Source organism: Garra rufa, chromosome 6, assembly GCF_049309525.1.
Source record: "Garra rufa chromosome 6, GarRuf1.0, whole genome shotgun sequence".
Lineage (NCBI taxonomy): Eukaryota > Metazoa > Chordata > Actinopteri > Cypriniformes > Cyprinidae > Garra > Garra rufa.
In genome coordinates, this window is record NC_133366.1 from 27,279,619 (window position 1) to 27,295,440 (window position 15,822).

Sequence of the window (15,822 nt, forward strand, 5' to 3'; positions counted from 1 at the left end):
AATTAGCTTCTCTAACATGACTAAATAGCAAATAAAACCCTTTCACAAGAAACTAAAAACCTTCCTCTCTGGTAACAATACAGCTCAGCAGTACAATGTATAATGCATAATGATCTTCAGTCCTGTATTTCAGTATAATAAGATCTGCAAAACATTAATACTATGGAGAAAAAGCGAAGAAATGGATTTTAGACACTGAGAAGACAAGTTAAGGAGTTTTTTTTATCCTGAATCCCTTAAGTAAAAAGTTAATTGAAATTAACTAATTCAGGTATGTTAATTTAGGCTTGAAAAGGACAAGTTAGGCTAGCCTTAAGAAACAACACACATTAACCCAGAAAGTCTTTTTTAGAAGCTGAGTAAAGACCTTTTATCTCCCTGTAATGGCAACTTCAACATCATGTTTAAACTGGACATCATGTGCTCAACTTCCAGCAAAAGGTTAACGGAAGGTTTCGAAGAATTGTCCAATATACTAAAACTCTTAAAAGTCTGTACCAGATGATTAACGTACACTATGGCCAAAGAAAACACCAATTTTAAGGTTCAGTTCTCAAAAGTAAAAGCTTTGGCATTTATTTTGTCAAATATAGAACAGAAAGGAGCCTTCAGGTGACACTAAAGTGAAGAAAGCAGCTCTACACACTAATAAACTAAATTCGATCAAATAAATTAGGACTGCACAAAGATGTCAATATGTGTCAGGCAAGTTCAGTGGAATTTCAAACAACAAAGTCTCTTTATTCTTGTTTACTTTGGCTTGACTTTCAGAAAATAACAAGCAAAGCCTTTTTCAGTATAAGCCGAAACCAGAGACGAATTTAATCCAATTGCTACAATATAATAACACTAAAACACAAACAAAATAAAAGCTTCAGAAGTTTTCAGACAGCTTTAAAGAAGGTTTTGTAAGGCCTTGAGATGAGGGAAGTATTTATGGGAAAGTATTTAGTTGTTCATTAAGTAAAACTGTAGGGTGTATGTGTGCGTGCCACTGATAACCTAAGACGTCCAGAGAGCCTCCTCAATTATGCGCTTGTTAATTAATGAAGAAACAGCCATTAATGAGTTCAAATAACACTCCACCCTCAACTGACCCGATTAAAGCAACTGGGAGTATGAACTGGAATAAGTTAAGTTTGATAGTTCTTCTGAAGGGCATCATTTCCTAAAAGGCTATTAAGAGGGATTGAGAAGGTACAGTATTTAGGTATATGTGTCTGTGTGTACATGACCCATCACTGTGTGTGTGTGTGTGTGTGTGTTTTTATGAATATTGCTGAAACATGTCCTAACAGGTCCTTACTCTCTTAATAGTTGAATGCAGAATATTTATTTTATTAATATACACAGTGCTGAACAAATTTATTAGATAACACATCTATTAGACCACCACCCAGTGTAAGGTTTGTGCCACAGCCGCCCTGAACTAACAGTATTGGTGATAACAAAATTATTATTTTTTATGTTTCTGTAATGGTAAATCCACCAGTATGTGTAAGCTCTTTAGTCACAGCAGTGTTTCTACTCTTTGTTTTTTTTTTACAAGGCAGAAAAAAAAAATTAAAGCACTTTATTAAAGTCGTGGCCCAATGATTAGAGAAAGATGAAGGAACATGAGACACGTAAGACTGGAGTAACAGCTGGTGAATTCAGCTTTGCATCACAGGAATAATTATATTTTAAAGTATATTAAAATAAAAACCATTATTTTATATTGTAATAACATTTTGCAATATTACTGTTTTTATTCTGTATTTTTGATTAAACAAATTCAGCCTTGATGAGCATAAAGAGACTTTTTTAAAAACATTACTGATACCAAACTTTTGAGCGGTAGTGCACACTACCAGTCTTACGGTTGAGCGGTAAAATTTATTTTTTTAATTAATTAATTTATTTTTTTAACAAATCTAAGTATCAAACCAAAGTACAGTACAGCAAAAACAGTACACTTTTTAATATTTTTACTATTTAAAGTAACAGTTTTTTATACATTTATTCCTGTGATTTCAATGCTGAATTTTTAGCATCGTTACTCCAGTCACATGATCTTTAAGAAATAATTCTAATATTCTAATTTGCTGCTCAAAAAAAACATTATTATTATTATGTAGAAAGTCTTGAGTAGAAGTTTTCTCAGCAGCATTTATCTGAAACAGAAATCATTTGTAACACTTTTAATCAATTTAAAGAATCTTTGATAAATAAAATGATCAATTTCCCCAAAAAAAAAAAAAAAAATATATATATATATATATATATATATATATATATATATATATATAATATATACTGACTCCAAGCTTTTAAATGGTATAGTGTATTAAGTCACACACGCTTTTTATTTCAGATAAATGCTGATCTTTGGATCTTTCTATTCATCAAAAAATCCTGAAAAAAATGTTCTCGACTGTTTTAAATATAGCAAAATAATAATAATAATAATAATAATAATAATAATGTTTCTTGGACAGCAAATCAGCATATTAGAATGATTTCTGAAGGATCATGTGACACTGAAGACTGGAGCAATAATGCTGAAAATGTAGCTTTGATCACAAGATTAAATAAAATTTTAATATATTATTTAAATAGACAACTGTTATTTCAAATAGTACAAATATCACAATATTACTGCTTTTTCTGTATTTTGGACTTAAAAATCATTAAAAATCTTACTGTTACTGTTTTTAGCAACTTTATATTTTAGATTACAAATACTACTGTGACCAAAGAGCTTACCCATAGAGGTGGATTAACCTTTATAGAAACATAAAAATGATTAAGGTAGTCACAAATGTTGTTAGTTTAAGGCAGCTATGGCACAAACCTTTTATTAATATAATATAAATATTCATAACAACATTTATAGTACAGCTTATTGGGAATAATTAAGTGGGTAGTCATTACTATCACTATTTTTTTCTGCCCATACTTTAATGAAATTTGCTTAATGTACACTAGCAGTCAAAAGTTTGGACACACTCCCCCATCAAAGAGAATGGGGAAGTGTGTCCAAACTTTTGACTGGAATTGTATATCATGTGGGATGCTTATTGTATGGCAAGTATTTAAAACTAATTAAAGTAAATTTCTGGAATAAATTGAAGGTAATTCAATGTAATTAAATGTAAATATCTAGGGAAAATTTTGTTACATTTATGAAAACACGACTTCAGATCTTCATTTTGCATCTTGAGTAAAAGTACCTTTATTAAAATGTAGATATTTGTACTAGAAAGCAAGACAGAAATACTGAGGAAGATGCAGTGTGTGCAGTATTTAATGATGCTACTTTCTGCTCTGATTTAAGACCATTTAAAGCCTTAAGACAAGCAGAGTTAAGAGTTTTAATAAGCAAATCAAAGGCACACATGCATTAAAACAAGTAAAATAACAATGGAAGTGTGATGATAAAATGATAAAATGTCTTGTTTGCTTTTACAGAGGTAACAAATAAATAATCTCATTATCATAGGGCAAAAATATATTTTAGTGCCAGTAATATTCTCAACACTAGCTATTGGCATAAAGGTTTTCAAACTTTTTTCAAAGGATCTCACCTCCACATCTCATTCCAATTATCACATAAAACACTGTGAACTTAGCTGCTGTAGCTTCAACTGTGTGAACAGTAAGAGAAGATCTCATTATAATTTAACAGAGCTAGTTGATGTATCTTTCTATGCCACTGTCTGAAACCAGCAAGAGTGCAATTAGTATGAAAGTAAGATATGAATGATGCATTATGAGTAGCTATACTATATGGACATATTTAATAATTCATCTTGTGAGTCAGGCTGTGCATCAAGACTTCACAAACACTGCACTACACCCTAACAAAAATTAAATAAATAAATTCATTCATTTAAAAATATGTGGTGGTACTGTGATGAGATTTTGTTTACTGATGCTGCTATTCAAAATAGGCCATGAATAATTTACAACCTGGTCTCATGATGAAACATACCTACGGGAACTTTTTCGCAAGACGCGAAATACGTATCGCCATTTACATTTCATGACATATTCGATGTGGCGCTAAAAATAGTGTTGTTTTCTTTTCCCCTGAACAGATGAAAATACATACGGTACATTTTATGTGACAATGGTTTTGTAGGTTTTAGCGCAATTCTGACTTGAAATGTCCGTTGAGTGGCACTATAAGTCTAATGCTCTGTGATGTTTTAAAATAACATATCATCTGCACTACACCTAAACCTACCCGATAGTATGAACAAAATTGAATGTTTTAACTTGTTTTTCAATCTCTCATCTTTCAGCTCTTTCATCGCGAGTCATGGTTTTGAAGGGTTTCGCACCCAAGGAATTCCGCATCCTGAGTCCAATTCCATGCCGGCTGAGCTACCAATCAGAAAGCAAAACGTATGGAGCTATAATTCCAACTTTGTACGAAAGCGATTAGTGCTCGCTGATTTACCGCCTCTAGTGTTAATTTGTGTTGGAAACTGCAGTGATATGTACAGGTGCATCTAAATAAATTAGAATGTTGTGGAAAAGTTTATTTATTATAGTAATTTAACTCAAATTGTGAAACTCATGTAATAAATAAATTCAATGCACACAGACTGAAGTAGTTTAAGTTTTTGGTTCTTTTAATTGTGATGATTTAGCTCACATTTAACAAAAACCCATCAACTCATCTCAACAAATTAGAATATGGTGACATGCCAATCAGCTAATCAACTCAAAACACTGAGCCTTCAAAATGGTCTCTCAGTTTGGTTCACTAGGCTACACAATTGTGGAAAAGACTGCTGATCTAACAGTTGTCCAGAAGACAATCACTGACACCCTTCACAAGCAGGGTCAGCCACAAACATTCATTGCCAAAGAAGCTGGCTGTTCACAGAGTGCTGTATCCAAGCATGTTAACAGAAAGTTGAGTGGAAGGCAAAAATGTGGAAGAAAAAGATGCACAACCAACCGAGAGAACCACAGCCTTGAGAGGCTTGTCAAGCAAAATCGATTCAAGAATTTGGGTGAACTTGGTGTTGAACTTGTGCTTGACTGGCCAGCAAACTCACCAGACCTGAACCCCATAGAAAATCTATGAGGTATTGTCAAGAGGAAAATGAGAAACAAAAGACCAAAAAATGCAGATGAGCTAAAGGCCACTGTCAAAGAAACCTGGGTTTCCATACCACCTCAGCAGTGCCACAGACTGATCACCTCCATGCCACACCGAATTGACGCAGTAATTAAAGCAAAAGGAGCCCATACCAAGTATTGAGTACATACACAGTAAATGAACATACTTTCCAGAAGGCCAACAATTCACTAAAAATGTTTTTTTTTATTGGTCTTATGAAGTATTCTAATTTGTTGAGATAGTGAATTGGTGGGTTTTTGTTAAATGTGAGCCAAATCATCACAATTGAAAAAACCAAAAACTTAAACTACTTCAGTCTGTGTGCATTGGATTTATTTAATACACAAGTTTCACAATTTGAGTTGAATTACTGAAATAAATGAGCTTTTCCACGACATTCTAATTTATTGAGATGCACCTGTACTTTGCATTAGAGATCGACCGATATATCGATTTACCGATATTTTCACCGATAAACGCCGCCATCTTGTGGGTGTTTTGAGAATTACGCGCATGATCGCCATTGCAGCACGGCATCTGAGGGGAAACAACAACTGCGTGCACAGGTGAAGTATTTACTTTCTTTGCTATATTTAGTAAACTTTATTTAACATAACAGCTATTAATGCACAAATTAGATGTGTTACATAAATTACTGATATGTAGTTTATGCAGCTTGGCTCTAAGAAATAAAGACGAACTCACAGAGTCAAGCAAGATCCGTCAAATCCTGTCACAATAAAGACATAACTTTGCCTGAATTAAATAATATACAGCCATGAATAGAGCCCTGCACGGGCCTTAAATCTAAGCCCTAGCCCGGCCCTGGCTGTAGCCCTGCCCTTGTCCAACAGCTTATCAATATTTTTGGCCCGAGTCCGACCCGAAGCCTGTCTTTTTTTCCGCCAAACAGCTTATACTGTTACAGCCATTAAAATAGACCAGATTTGTATTTGATAGAAAGTTTATGTTTTTTCGTTTCGTTTTTTTCTCAGAATAATTTAGAGAAATGTTTGGAGTTTTTTTTTTTTTTTTTTTTTTAAATGTAAGATTTAGTTTTTTAAGTGACATCGATATCCAAGCGGTATGTGGTCCACAGTGAGTTTACTCAATTTAACCTATACACCGCGTTACAAATTATTATGCAAATTGTATGTAAGTGTCATAAACACACAGTTTTTTGTTTTTCAATTAAACTCATGGATGGTATTGTGTCTCATGGCTCTTTGGATCACTGAAATGAATCTCAGACACCTGTGATAAATAGTTTGCCAAATGAGCCCAATTAAAGAAAAAGTACTTAAGAAGGATGTTCCACATTATTAAGCAGGCCACAGGTTTCAAGCAATTATGGGAAAGAAAAAGGTCTCTCTGCTGCCGAAAAGCGTCAAATAGTGCAATGCTTTGGACAAGGTATGAAAACATTAGATACTTCACGAAAACGTAAGCGTGATCATTGTACTGTGAAGAGATTTGAGGCTGATTCAGAGCACAGACAGGTTCGTGCAGGTAAAGGCAGAATGAGGAAGGTTTCTGCCAGACAAATTCATCAGATTAAGAGAGCAGCTACTAAAATGCCATTACAAAGTCGCAAACAGGTTTTTGAAGCTGCTGGTGCCTCTTGAGTCCCGCGAACATCAAGGTGTAGGATCCTCCAGAGGCTTGCAGTTGTGCATAAACCTACTATTCGGCCACTCCTAACCAATGCTCACAAGCAGAAACGGTTGCAGTGGGCCCAGACATACATGAAGACTCATTTTCAAACAGTCTTGTTTACTGATGAGTGTTGTGCATCTTTGGATGGTCCAGATAGATGGAGTAGTGGATGGAACATGTCCCAACAAGGCTGTGACCACAACAAGGAGGTGGCGTTTTTGGCCGGAATCATAGGGAGAGAGCTGGTAGTTTCCTTTAGGATCCCTAAAGGTATTAAAATGACCTCGGCAAAGTATGTCGAGTTTTTGACTTACCACTTTCTTTCATGGTACAAAAAGAAGAACTGTGCCTTCCGTAGCAAAATCATCTTCATGCATGACAATGCACCATCTCATGCTGCAAATAATACCTCTGTGTCATTGGCTGCTATCTGCATTAAAGATGAGAAACTCATGGTGTGGCCACCATCCTCCCCTGACCTCAACCAGATTGAGAACCTTTGGAGCATCCTCAAGCAAAAGATCTATGAGGGTGGGAGGCAGTTCACATCAAAACAGCAGCTCTGGGAGGCTATTCTGGCATCCTGCAAACAAATTCAATCAGAAACTCTCCAAAAACTCACAAATTCAATGGATGCAAGAATTGTAATAGCGATATCAAAGAAGGGGTCCTATGGTAAGATGTAACTTGCCCAGTTAGGATGTTTTTGATTGAAATAGATTTAGATTTCAGTAAATATGACCACCTAATGCTGCAAATTCAGCAAATGCCCATTTTTAGTTCTTTACAACCTATACAATGTTTTAACTCTGTTGTGCATAATAATGTGGAACAGTGCATTTTCAGTTTTTTATTTTTGAAATAAATACTGTTATCATTAGGAGGTTTGTTCAATAAAATTCGAATTATACCCTAATGGTTGATGACTTAAAAATTATACTGACTGTCATTTGCATTGACTAATTATGAAAACCAGAGAAAGATATCATTTGCATAATAATTTGGAACGCGGTGTATATCAAATCAACACTTGACTAGTCTACAATACAATCCACAGATATAAAACAAACATCAATATATCACAATGTTAGATTTATAGTTTATTATCACCATCTCAGAGCAAATGCATTTCGAACAAAAATAGAGAGCAGGGCAGGCATCTGCTGCGCAAAACCGGAACATGCAAAGTTGCAGTGGTAAAGTAAACGAATAATGAACAAATATATAAAGAATAAATAATAATATAGAAAACTTCAAAAACACAACTTTACCACATGGCTGGAAATCTCTATGCGGCGCAGAGTATGTGAGCGGAGTGGAGCGGCAACAATTTCCCCTCCACGCTCCGCTTTGCTCCCGCTCCACTCCTAGCTCACTGATATCAGAAACACCGCTCCGCGTCAAAAAAAAATTAAGTAGGCTATGTTTGAAATGTAACAGTCCTGTTCATAAAATAAAATAAAATAACAGGAGAGTTTCAAACACTACTGTGCAATTTTCCTACCACATGCCAATAATTGTCAGCATTAAAAGAGTAGGCTATAATTGCTGCTTTTTGCAGTGCAAAGTTTGTAATGAAAATAACAATACGTTTTCGTCAGTTATTTTACCTACGGATCGCTGCATTTCTTACAGATTTCTGCTCATTCGAAATCGGATCCCATTACATTTGATTTAATGCATTATTGACAGAGCGATTGCGTGTGAATAAGTGCTGTACCTGTTTAAATGATGCTTTCACCTAAAAAATATTCAGTATCTAGAAACAAACCAATTCCTTGTGAACTATAATTTACCGCTTACTTGCCTGAATTAAATACAGCCACTAATGAGCGTCTATATGCTCATCATTCGTCTCGTGAAGTCGCTTCCATTTTGCTGTTCACTCACTGGGTTGATGCTCATGAAATGCTCCAGCACAGCAACCGCATATAACTTTTAACAAGATTCACTAAAACACCCCGAATTATATTAACAGTTACTATATAACCATCATTAATAAATATTTCAATCATTAAATATAACTAAGAAATTGAATGCGCTTTGTCAGCACGCATTTCTTAATCTAGAACGACAAAAACGTTTTTTTTTTTTTCAAAAACGTAATTGTGATATAACATATCAGAAATGCAATAAAAACTATGTTTTGTTTGTTATATTTTAATATTTCAGAATATTACTAAATTAAATTAACATTATCCAGCAAATTATTCTTCACTCTTTAGCCTATAAACAGCTTTATAAACCCAATAAAACTCTATTTTAAAATGAACATTTCTGCAAAGTTGATGACGACTCCTGTGCTTGAAGACAGACATTCTATATTTATTTTGCTTATTGATAATGTTAGTGTTTCTGCTCATGCTTTTCATAAAATATTTTTATTGTTGTAATATGAATATTAAATTTAACATGAAAGACTGCTAACATTCAACACTTTTTTTTAAGATGACCAAAATAAAAAATAGACAGCAAAGTGAAGTATGGACTTACTACACTCACTTGAAGACAAAAACACTTTAGTAACAGTGCACTTGTATTTTTTGCACTTTCAGACCCCTCTATTTATTGGTGTAAATAAGAGTTTTGATTTGTATGCAAGGAGGGAGTGATTGTTATAAATAAAACGGTTTGTTCAGTTCAGTGGTGTTGTAATCATTGGGTCAAAAACAGAAGTATAATAGTAAATAAATATCGGGTATATGAATATCGGTTATCGGGCACATAAACATGCAAATAAACGGTATCGGTAATAAAAAAATCAATATCGGTCGATCACTACTTTGCATCTTGCAAAAAAAGTTCCCAGAGGTACGTTTCATCATGAGACCAGGCAGATAATTTATTAAGTGAGTGAAATGGGGCTGCCAATAACAGGGCAGTTACTGAGATAAATTGATTAGTATTCAGATGGCTATGTGATCTCAACATGTCAGCTCCCATGAGGCGAACTAGGGGCGTAAACTTTTGAACAGGATGATGATGTGTAACTGTTTCTTATTTTGTTTAAAGATCATATTTTTCCATTTAATACTTCCCTTTAGCAGCTTCAGAAAATACTTACAAGTTTCCCAGAAGACAAAATATGTTACCCTGATCATCCAAATTCATCTTTCAAAAAAATTGACAATTTATATAGTTTTTAGCCTCTTGTCTAGCTCTGTGTTTACTCTGTGTATTCCTGTTCAAGACAGCTAAGGTAGGTCAAAAACCAGTCAAAAGTGTGAAATAGCGTATTCAGGACAGTACTAAATTAAAAAATAAAATGCAATTTTTTTATAATCCTTCATAATTTGTTCAAATGATTAACATTTGTCAGATTCTTTAAGGTCCATGTAAACCTATGACCACAGCTGTGTGCAGACACACACACACACACACACACACACACACACACACACACACACACACACACACACACACACACACACACACACACAAAAACGTAAGACAAACAACGAACACCTTTTCCATGGCATGGTGCAAAAAGCATTCATAAAAGAAAGCATTCAACAATAACATCAAGCTGATGAGGTCAAGTTGCTATATAATGCACACACACAAACACTACCTGTTCGTAGTTGAAGGTCTCTAGCATCCCTAAAATGAGTCCTTGAATCTCAGCCAGCTTTCCTTTTCCATACACAGGGTCCTGCAGGAGAGAACATATACGTGATAAATTATTTTCATATAGCTTTGATCATGTTAGTAGAAACCTGTGTCTGTCTCTACAGTAAGTAAGTAAATTTTAAAGGCATGTTCAAATGCTACTTTATTCATCCTGATAAGATATTTTATTGATCCCGTATGAAGAAAACAGAGAATAAAACATAATATTGTACACATTAAACTTTGTAGTTATATTCCACCTCCTCCGTACACAAGATGAATGCAGCCAATTCCCCAAGGCCAAAACTGTTCTCCCTCAGGAAAGACAGCCACTCACACAAACATCTGGAATATCAAATCCCTGGCGCTCAGGTTTGAAACCCAACATATGTTCTACAAGAAGAATGGAAACTAACACAACTCAATGAACTTGACTCTTTACTATGTACCACAAAAACTTCAACTAGTTTTCCAAAAACCAGTATTTATCTGAAATAAAAAGCTTTTGTAACATTATACGCTATACCATTCAAAAGATTGGAGTCAGCATTATTTATTCATTTATTTGGGAAAGAAATTGTAGAAATTAATACTTTTATTTAGCAAGGATGCTTTGAAAAGATCAAAAATTATGATAAAGCCATTTATAATGTTACAAAAGATTTCTATTTGAGATAAATGCTGTTCTTCTGAATTTTCTATTCGTCAAAGAAACCTGAAAACTATTCAAAAAGAAAACAGTTCTTTTAAATAGTAAAATTATTTCAAGGTATAATAGTATATTATTTGCAGGCTTGGTGAGCAGAAGAGACATCTTTAAAAAAAAAAACATTAAAAACTTGACTGGTAGTGTAACAACTTGATTGAAAATGAAATACAATAACATTTTCTTCACATACTGCATATCTCAAATTTCATCTCAAGCATGCTCTTCACTTACTCTGTAAAGTGTACACTAACTTTACAAAAATCTATAATTCAAAATGTAAATTATTCCTATAATTGCATAGCTTTTTCAGCAGATATTACTCCAGTCTTCAGCGACACACAATCCTGTTTATATGTGTATGTTTCTTATATGAACAAAGTTCAGAAGAACAGCATTTATTTAAACACAAATCTTTTGTAACTTTTGTCACTTTTTATTATTTTAATGTCTCCTTGCTCAATAAAAGTTATTCCTTTCAGGAGAAAAAAAATACATAATGAATTAATGTTTACTCCATAGTTAAAATTTCAAATCTCTGATGTTAACTGTTATAGACTGCAGCCCACCAGATTTACAGAATGCAGGGTTCCCACACCTTGGTTAACTTCAAATTCAAGGAACTTTCAAGGACTTTCCAGGTCCAATACCCTCAAATTCAAGGACTTAATGTGGGGACACTTTACGGGTGAGAGCAGTTTTCACGTGTTAAACAAAAAGCATTTTATTCAGACTTCACAGCCTATTTTAGCAATGTTTGCGCATAACTAACGCAAATCAAGAAAGCTAGTATGCATAGGCCACAAAGTGTTGGGGAAATAACACATTAGCAGACCGGAGTACTTTCAAGGACCTATTTCTATGTATGTTTATTTTCAAAAACTTTCCAGGTCCTTGACATTTTTTTTTTCAGATTCATAAACTTTCAAGGACCCATAAAGAAAATAAGCACAGAAAAGGACGAATAAAGAGAAAGTTCATTGCAAGAAAATAATTGCCTATAATAACATTACTTTTTGTTTCCACCCTGATACAAATGGTTCTCATAGTACAGTACGACACTGGGAGCTACTGCACTACAAACCCTCTTTTTGAGTTGTACAGTATGCTTCAGGAAAAGACAGAAAGAAAGAGGAGAGAAAGTGTACTAACTACTTCAACATGTTTGACTCAGATGAGCGTCCTTGACTAAACTCCATAATGAATACACATGCCACTCTGGTTGCAGGTGCTATTCAGACACCCTGTAAACAAGCTGTGAACAAATTCAAACAGAAATAAACACTAAACGTCCATGGACAACCAAAAGACTTTCAATATTGCAGATATACGCATATCCTTTTGAACTTTGGAGAACCAGGATTTACAGGTTTTCTATACAGAAATGTAATGCCCCCTTACACTCCATCCATCCACATATCACAATGAGTGAGATATGAAAAAAGACTGTTATTAAAAGAGATAATACCACCGTTTTAATGTAGAAAGGCTTTGCTGATGAAAACATCAGACTGAGATATGTGGTAAAATACTTGACATCTTTCTCTCTTCTGAATGCTGCAATGCATTTCTCTAAATCTTTCTTCCTTTTGGAAAGCCATGTAATTGCAAAAGTGGGTGATCTTATTTGCCACCGTAGCAAAAAGAAACACAAACATAATATTTGCTAGCATCTCCTATGTAACTCCAAACAAGTTTACACTGCTAGATTTTATTTCTGAGTCTCCACTCCAAAACTGTGAAAAAGGTTTATAATACACAGCAAAACCATAGTTCCAATAAACATTTGCAAACAACACAGCCAACCTGGTCTGATGTAGACCACCACCCCCCTTTTATAATTCTGTGGAGTGTAAACAAATTGGAAATCAATTCTGCGCCTTGAATTACATAATAATAATAATAAATACAGCACTAAGCAAGCACAGTGTGTACAGCTGCAGGTGCCTCTGCCCAGGTGTAAGTGCACATTCAAAATGACACCTGTTGATTATGTAATCTATTGATTGCGAGCATTTGTTAGTATAACTTGATAGGGTTCTTTCTAACCTTTCCTGTTCCCTGTCAGCGGTGCATTTGCATTCACAGCAGCACACTAATGATTACACGCTGTGAGCAAATGCCATCAAATGTCACCATCAGCAGCCGGGCAGAACCAGAGCTGCTCAGATAGATGCTGAGGCAGGGAGATTAATGAATTAACATGGGCCACAAAAAAAAAAGAGACTATTACTGAATCATAATGAACATGAACAATGTCAAAAACTATAGTGACAGTAAATGTTTTGTCTTAGATTTAGATTTAGATTACTTTCACTTTAATGAGTGTGTTTCTTGGTGAAGTAGGGGAGAGCGGGGCACAACCTAACACTTTTTGAATTTCGAAAAATTTCAAAATTCCTGCACAGCGCTGTAACAGACTCATTGTAAGTTATCGCAAACACTTGATTGCAGTTGTTGCTGCTAAGGGTGGCCCAATCAGTTATTAAGTTTAGGGGGCAAACTCTTTTTCACACAGGGCCATGTGGGTTTGGATTTTGTTTCATAATAAAAAACTTATTTCAAAAACTGCATGTTGTGTTTACTTGTGTTATCTTTGATTAAAATTGAAATTTGTTTGATGATCTGAAACATTAAAGTGTGACAAACATGCAAAAAAATCAGGAAGGGGGCCAACACTTTTTCACACCACTGTATATAACTTGGATGCCCCCAATATTATAAATGTTAAATGAATACAACATTGTGCACTAATCTACACTGTTTTAATGTTGCTGTTAGACAATGTAAGAGACACACCACCTCCGTAAACAAACATGAACATTCATCAAGTTAATCTCGGCTACTTTTCGTTTATGGGAGAAGACGCGCTGAGAAGAATAAGCCAGAATTTACCTTAGAAGAAGAACGCAACACGATGCGATGCGCAGCTTTGCAGGTTCTATGACTTAGAGGAAAACTCCTTTTGTGAGCTCAATTATAATAATGGTAATGGCGGAAACAGTAATTCATTTGATTACTCGTTACTGAAAAAAGTAATGCTGTTAGTAATGTTGTTTATGACAGACGCAAAAGGAAGGATGGAGGCGAAGATGGCGTCAAACTGAGAAGACGTGTTTTTCGTACCTTTTCAGCTTAAGAAGAAAATTTAGCTAACGGGTCATATTATGCCCTTTTGGTGGTCTTTTTAGTTATATTCTTTTGATTGCGAATGTTAATACAAGTTGGAATCCACCTTCAGATAGTTAATGGGCAAGAAAAGCGTTAATAGGAACCTGCGTACTTCGTGGAACTTGGATAGGCACTTGTCGAGCGAATCATTAGGCCAAAACATGGATGAATCCGAATGTGCAGATGCCTCACTTGTCACACATGATTATGAAAGGGATTTTAATGACCCTTTGCTCGCAACTCCCAGCAAAAGTCCCCCTGGGAAAAAGAAAAGAGAAAGTAAGGATATATCACTTGCTGAGATTTTCAACGCCATACAGCAGGGCTATTCAATTGGCGGCCCGCGGGCCCAATGCGGCCCGCCAATCATCTTCGTCCGGCCCGAGGGAGCAGCAGGTGGCTTGAATGGTTTTTGCACTAATTAGTTTGTCCACTAGGCGGCGGGCCAGCCAAAAAAGAAAAGCTAGAGAGCCAAGAACAACAACAATCTACCGGAGATCAATAGACGGTAGATTTGACAAGCACTTGTAGGGCTCCAGACTGCGACCAAATGGTCGCTTTTTTTCTGCCGGTGCGACTAAATTTTGTGAGCGGTCGCAATGGCGCGACCACCGCGTTATTCAACTCATACGCGCTGCTATTTCTGTTTCATATGAGAAACATTAAACGGCAAACAAAGCGAAAGAGAAACCAAAGCGCGCCACGTTTGAGCTGCGCAGCGCGGACCGTTTATCAGCTCGGACCGCAACGCAAAAACACTTGTCCAAGCTCAGAACAGCCTCGGGAACCAAAGTTGATTCCGCGACACTGTTACTGCACAGTGCTGCGAGATCCAGTGAAAAGTGTTTGATTTCGCCCAGAATAAATTAAGGTTGCTGAAAGATCAGTGAGAATCATTCAAATTCTGCTCAGAATTCTGTTATTAACAGCGCTGATGTAGGTCAAACAACCAGAAGTCACACCAATTTAAGCAAAGTCGAATGTTATTACAGTCTTAATCTCAAGGTTTGTACAACCTTTTGAGAGAGAAATTCAAGCACTTTTCAATGACTTTCAAGCATTTTGCACAACCATTTTAAGCACTTTAAAGCTCTTATGATCCAATTTGAATGTTATTTTGATGGACAAAATATACTTTGTGGTAAACAAACACTAATGTAAAATTAAAAACATAAAATAACGATTATAACCAGTATATGGCAATAATAATCTGTATATTTTATGCATATACAATTTATAGTTTATGTAAAGAGTGTTTATAAATCACCTAAATTAAAAGCTGTTATATATTTCAGAGCCTATTAAATGTTGGGCTTTCAATTCTACTGTAATGTTGAATGGACATAATTAATATGTAAAACTGAGAGAAAATTCATTTAATAGAGACACCAGTAGCAATATCGATATAAATATTTCATTAATAATAGGCTACTTGGAAAAAAAGATGCTATTAAACACATATTTAAAAATACTTTGTTGTTTCTACCTTAATTTGGAGGTACATTGTGAAATTATGAGTATAAATATATAAATATGCGATTATTCATGATTAATTACATTTTTT

At 35.0% G+C, this 15,822-nt stretch overlaps 1 protein-coding gene across 1 annotated transcript in view; it reads right to left on the reverse strand.

Annotated features, from left to right (window-relative positions):
- vps8 (VPS8 subunit of CORVET complex) overlaps positions 1-15,822 on the reverse strand; it is a 151,753-nt gene that overhangs the window by 42,135 nt on the left and 93,796 nt on the right. Inside the window, exon 28 of the mRNA XM_073842614.1 lies at positions 10,344-10,424. Within this exon, the coding sequence (XP_073698715.1) occupies positions 10,344-10,424 (81 nt within the window). The remainder of the gene's footprint in view (positions 1-10,343; positions 10,425-15,822) is intronic.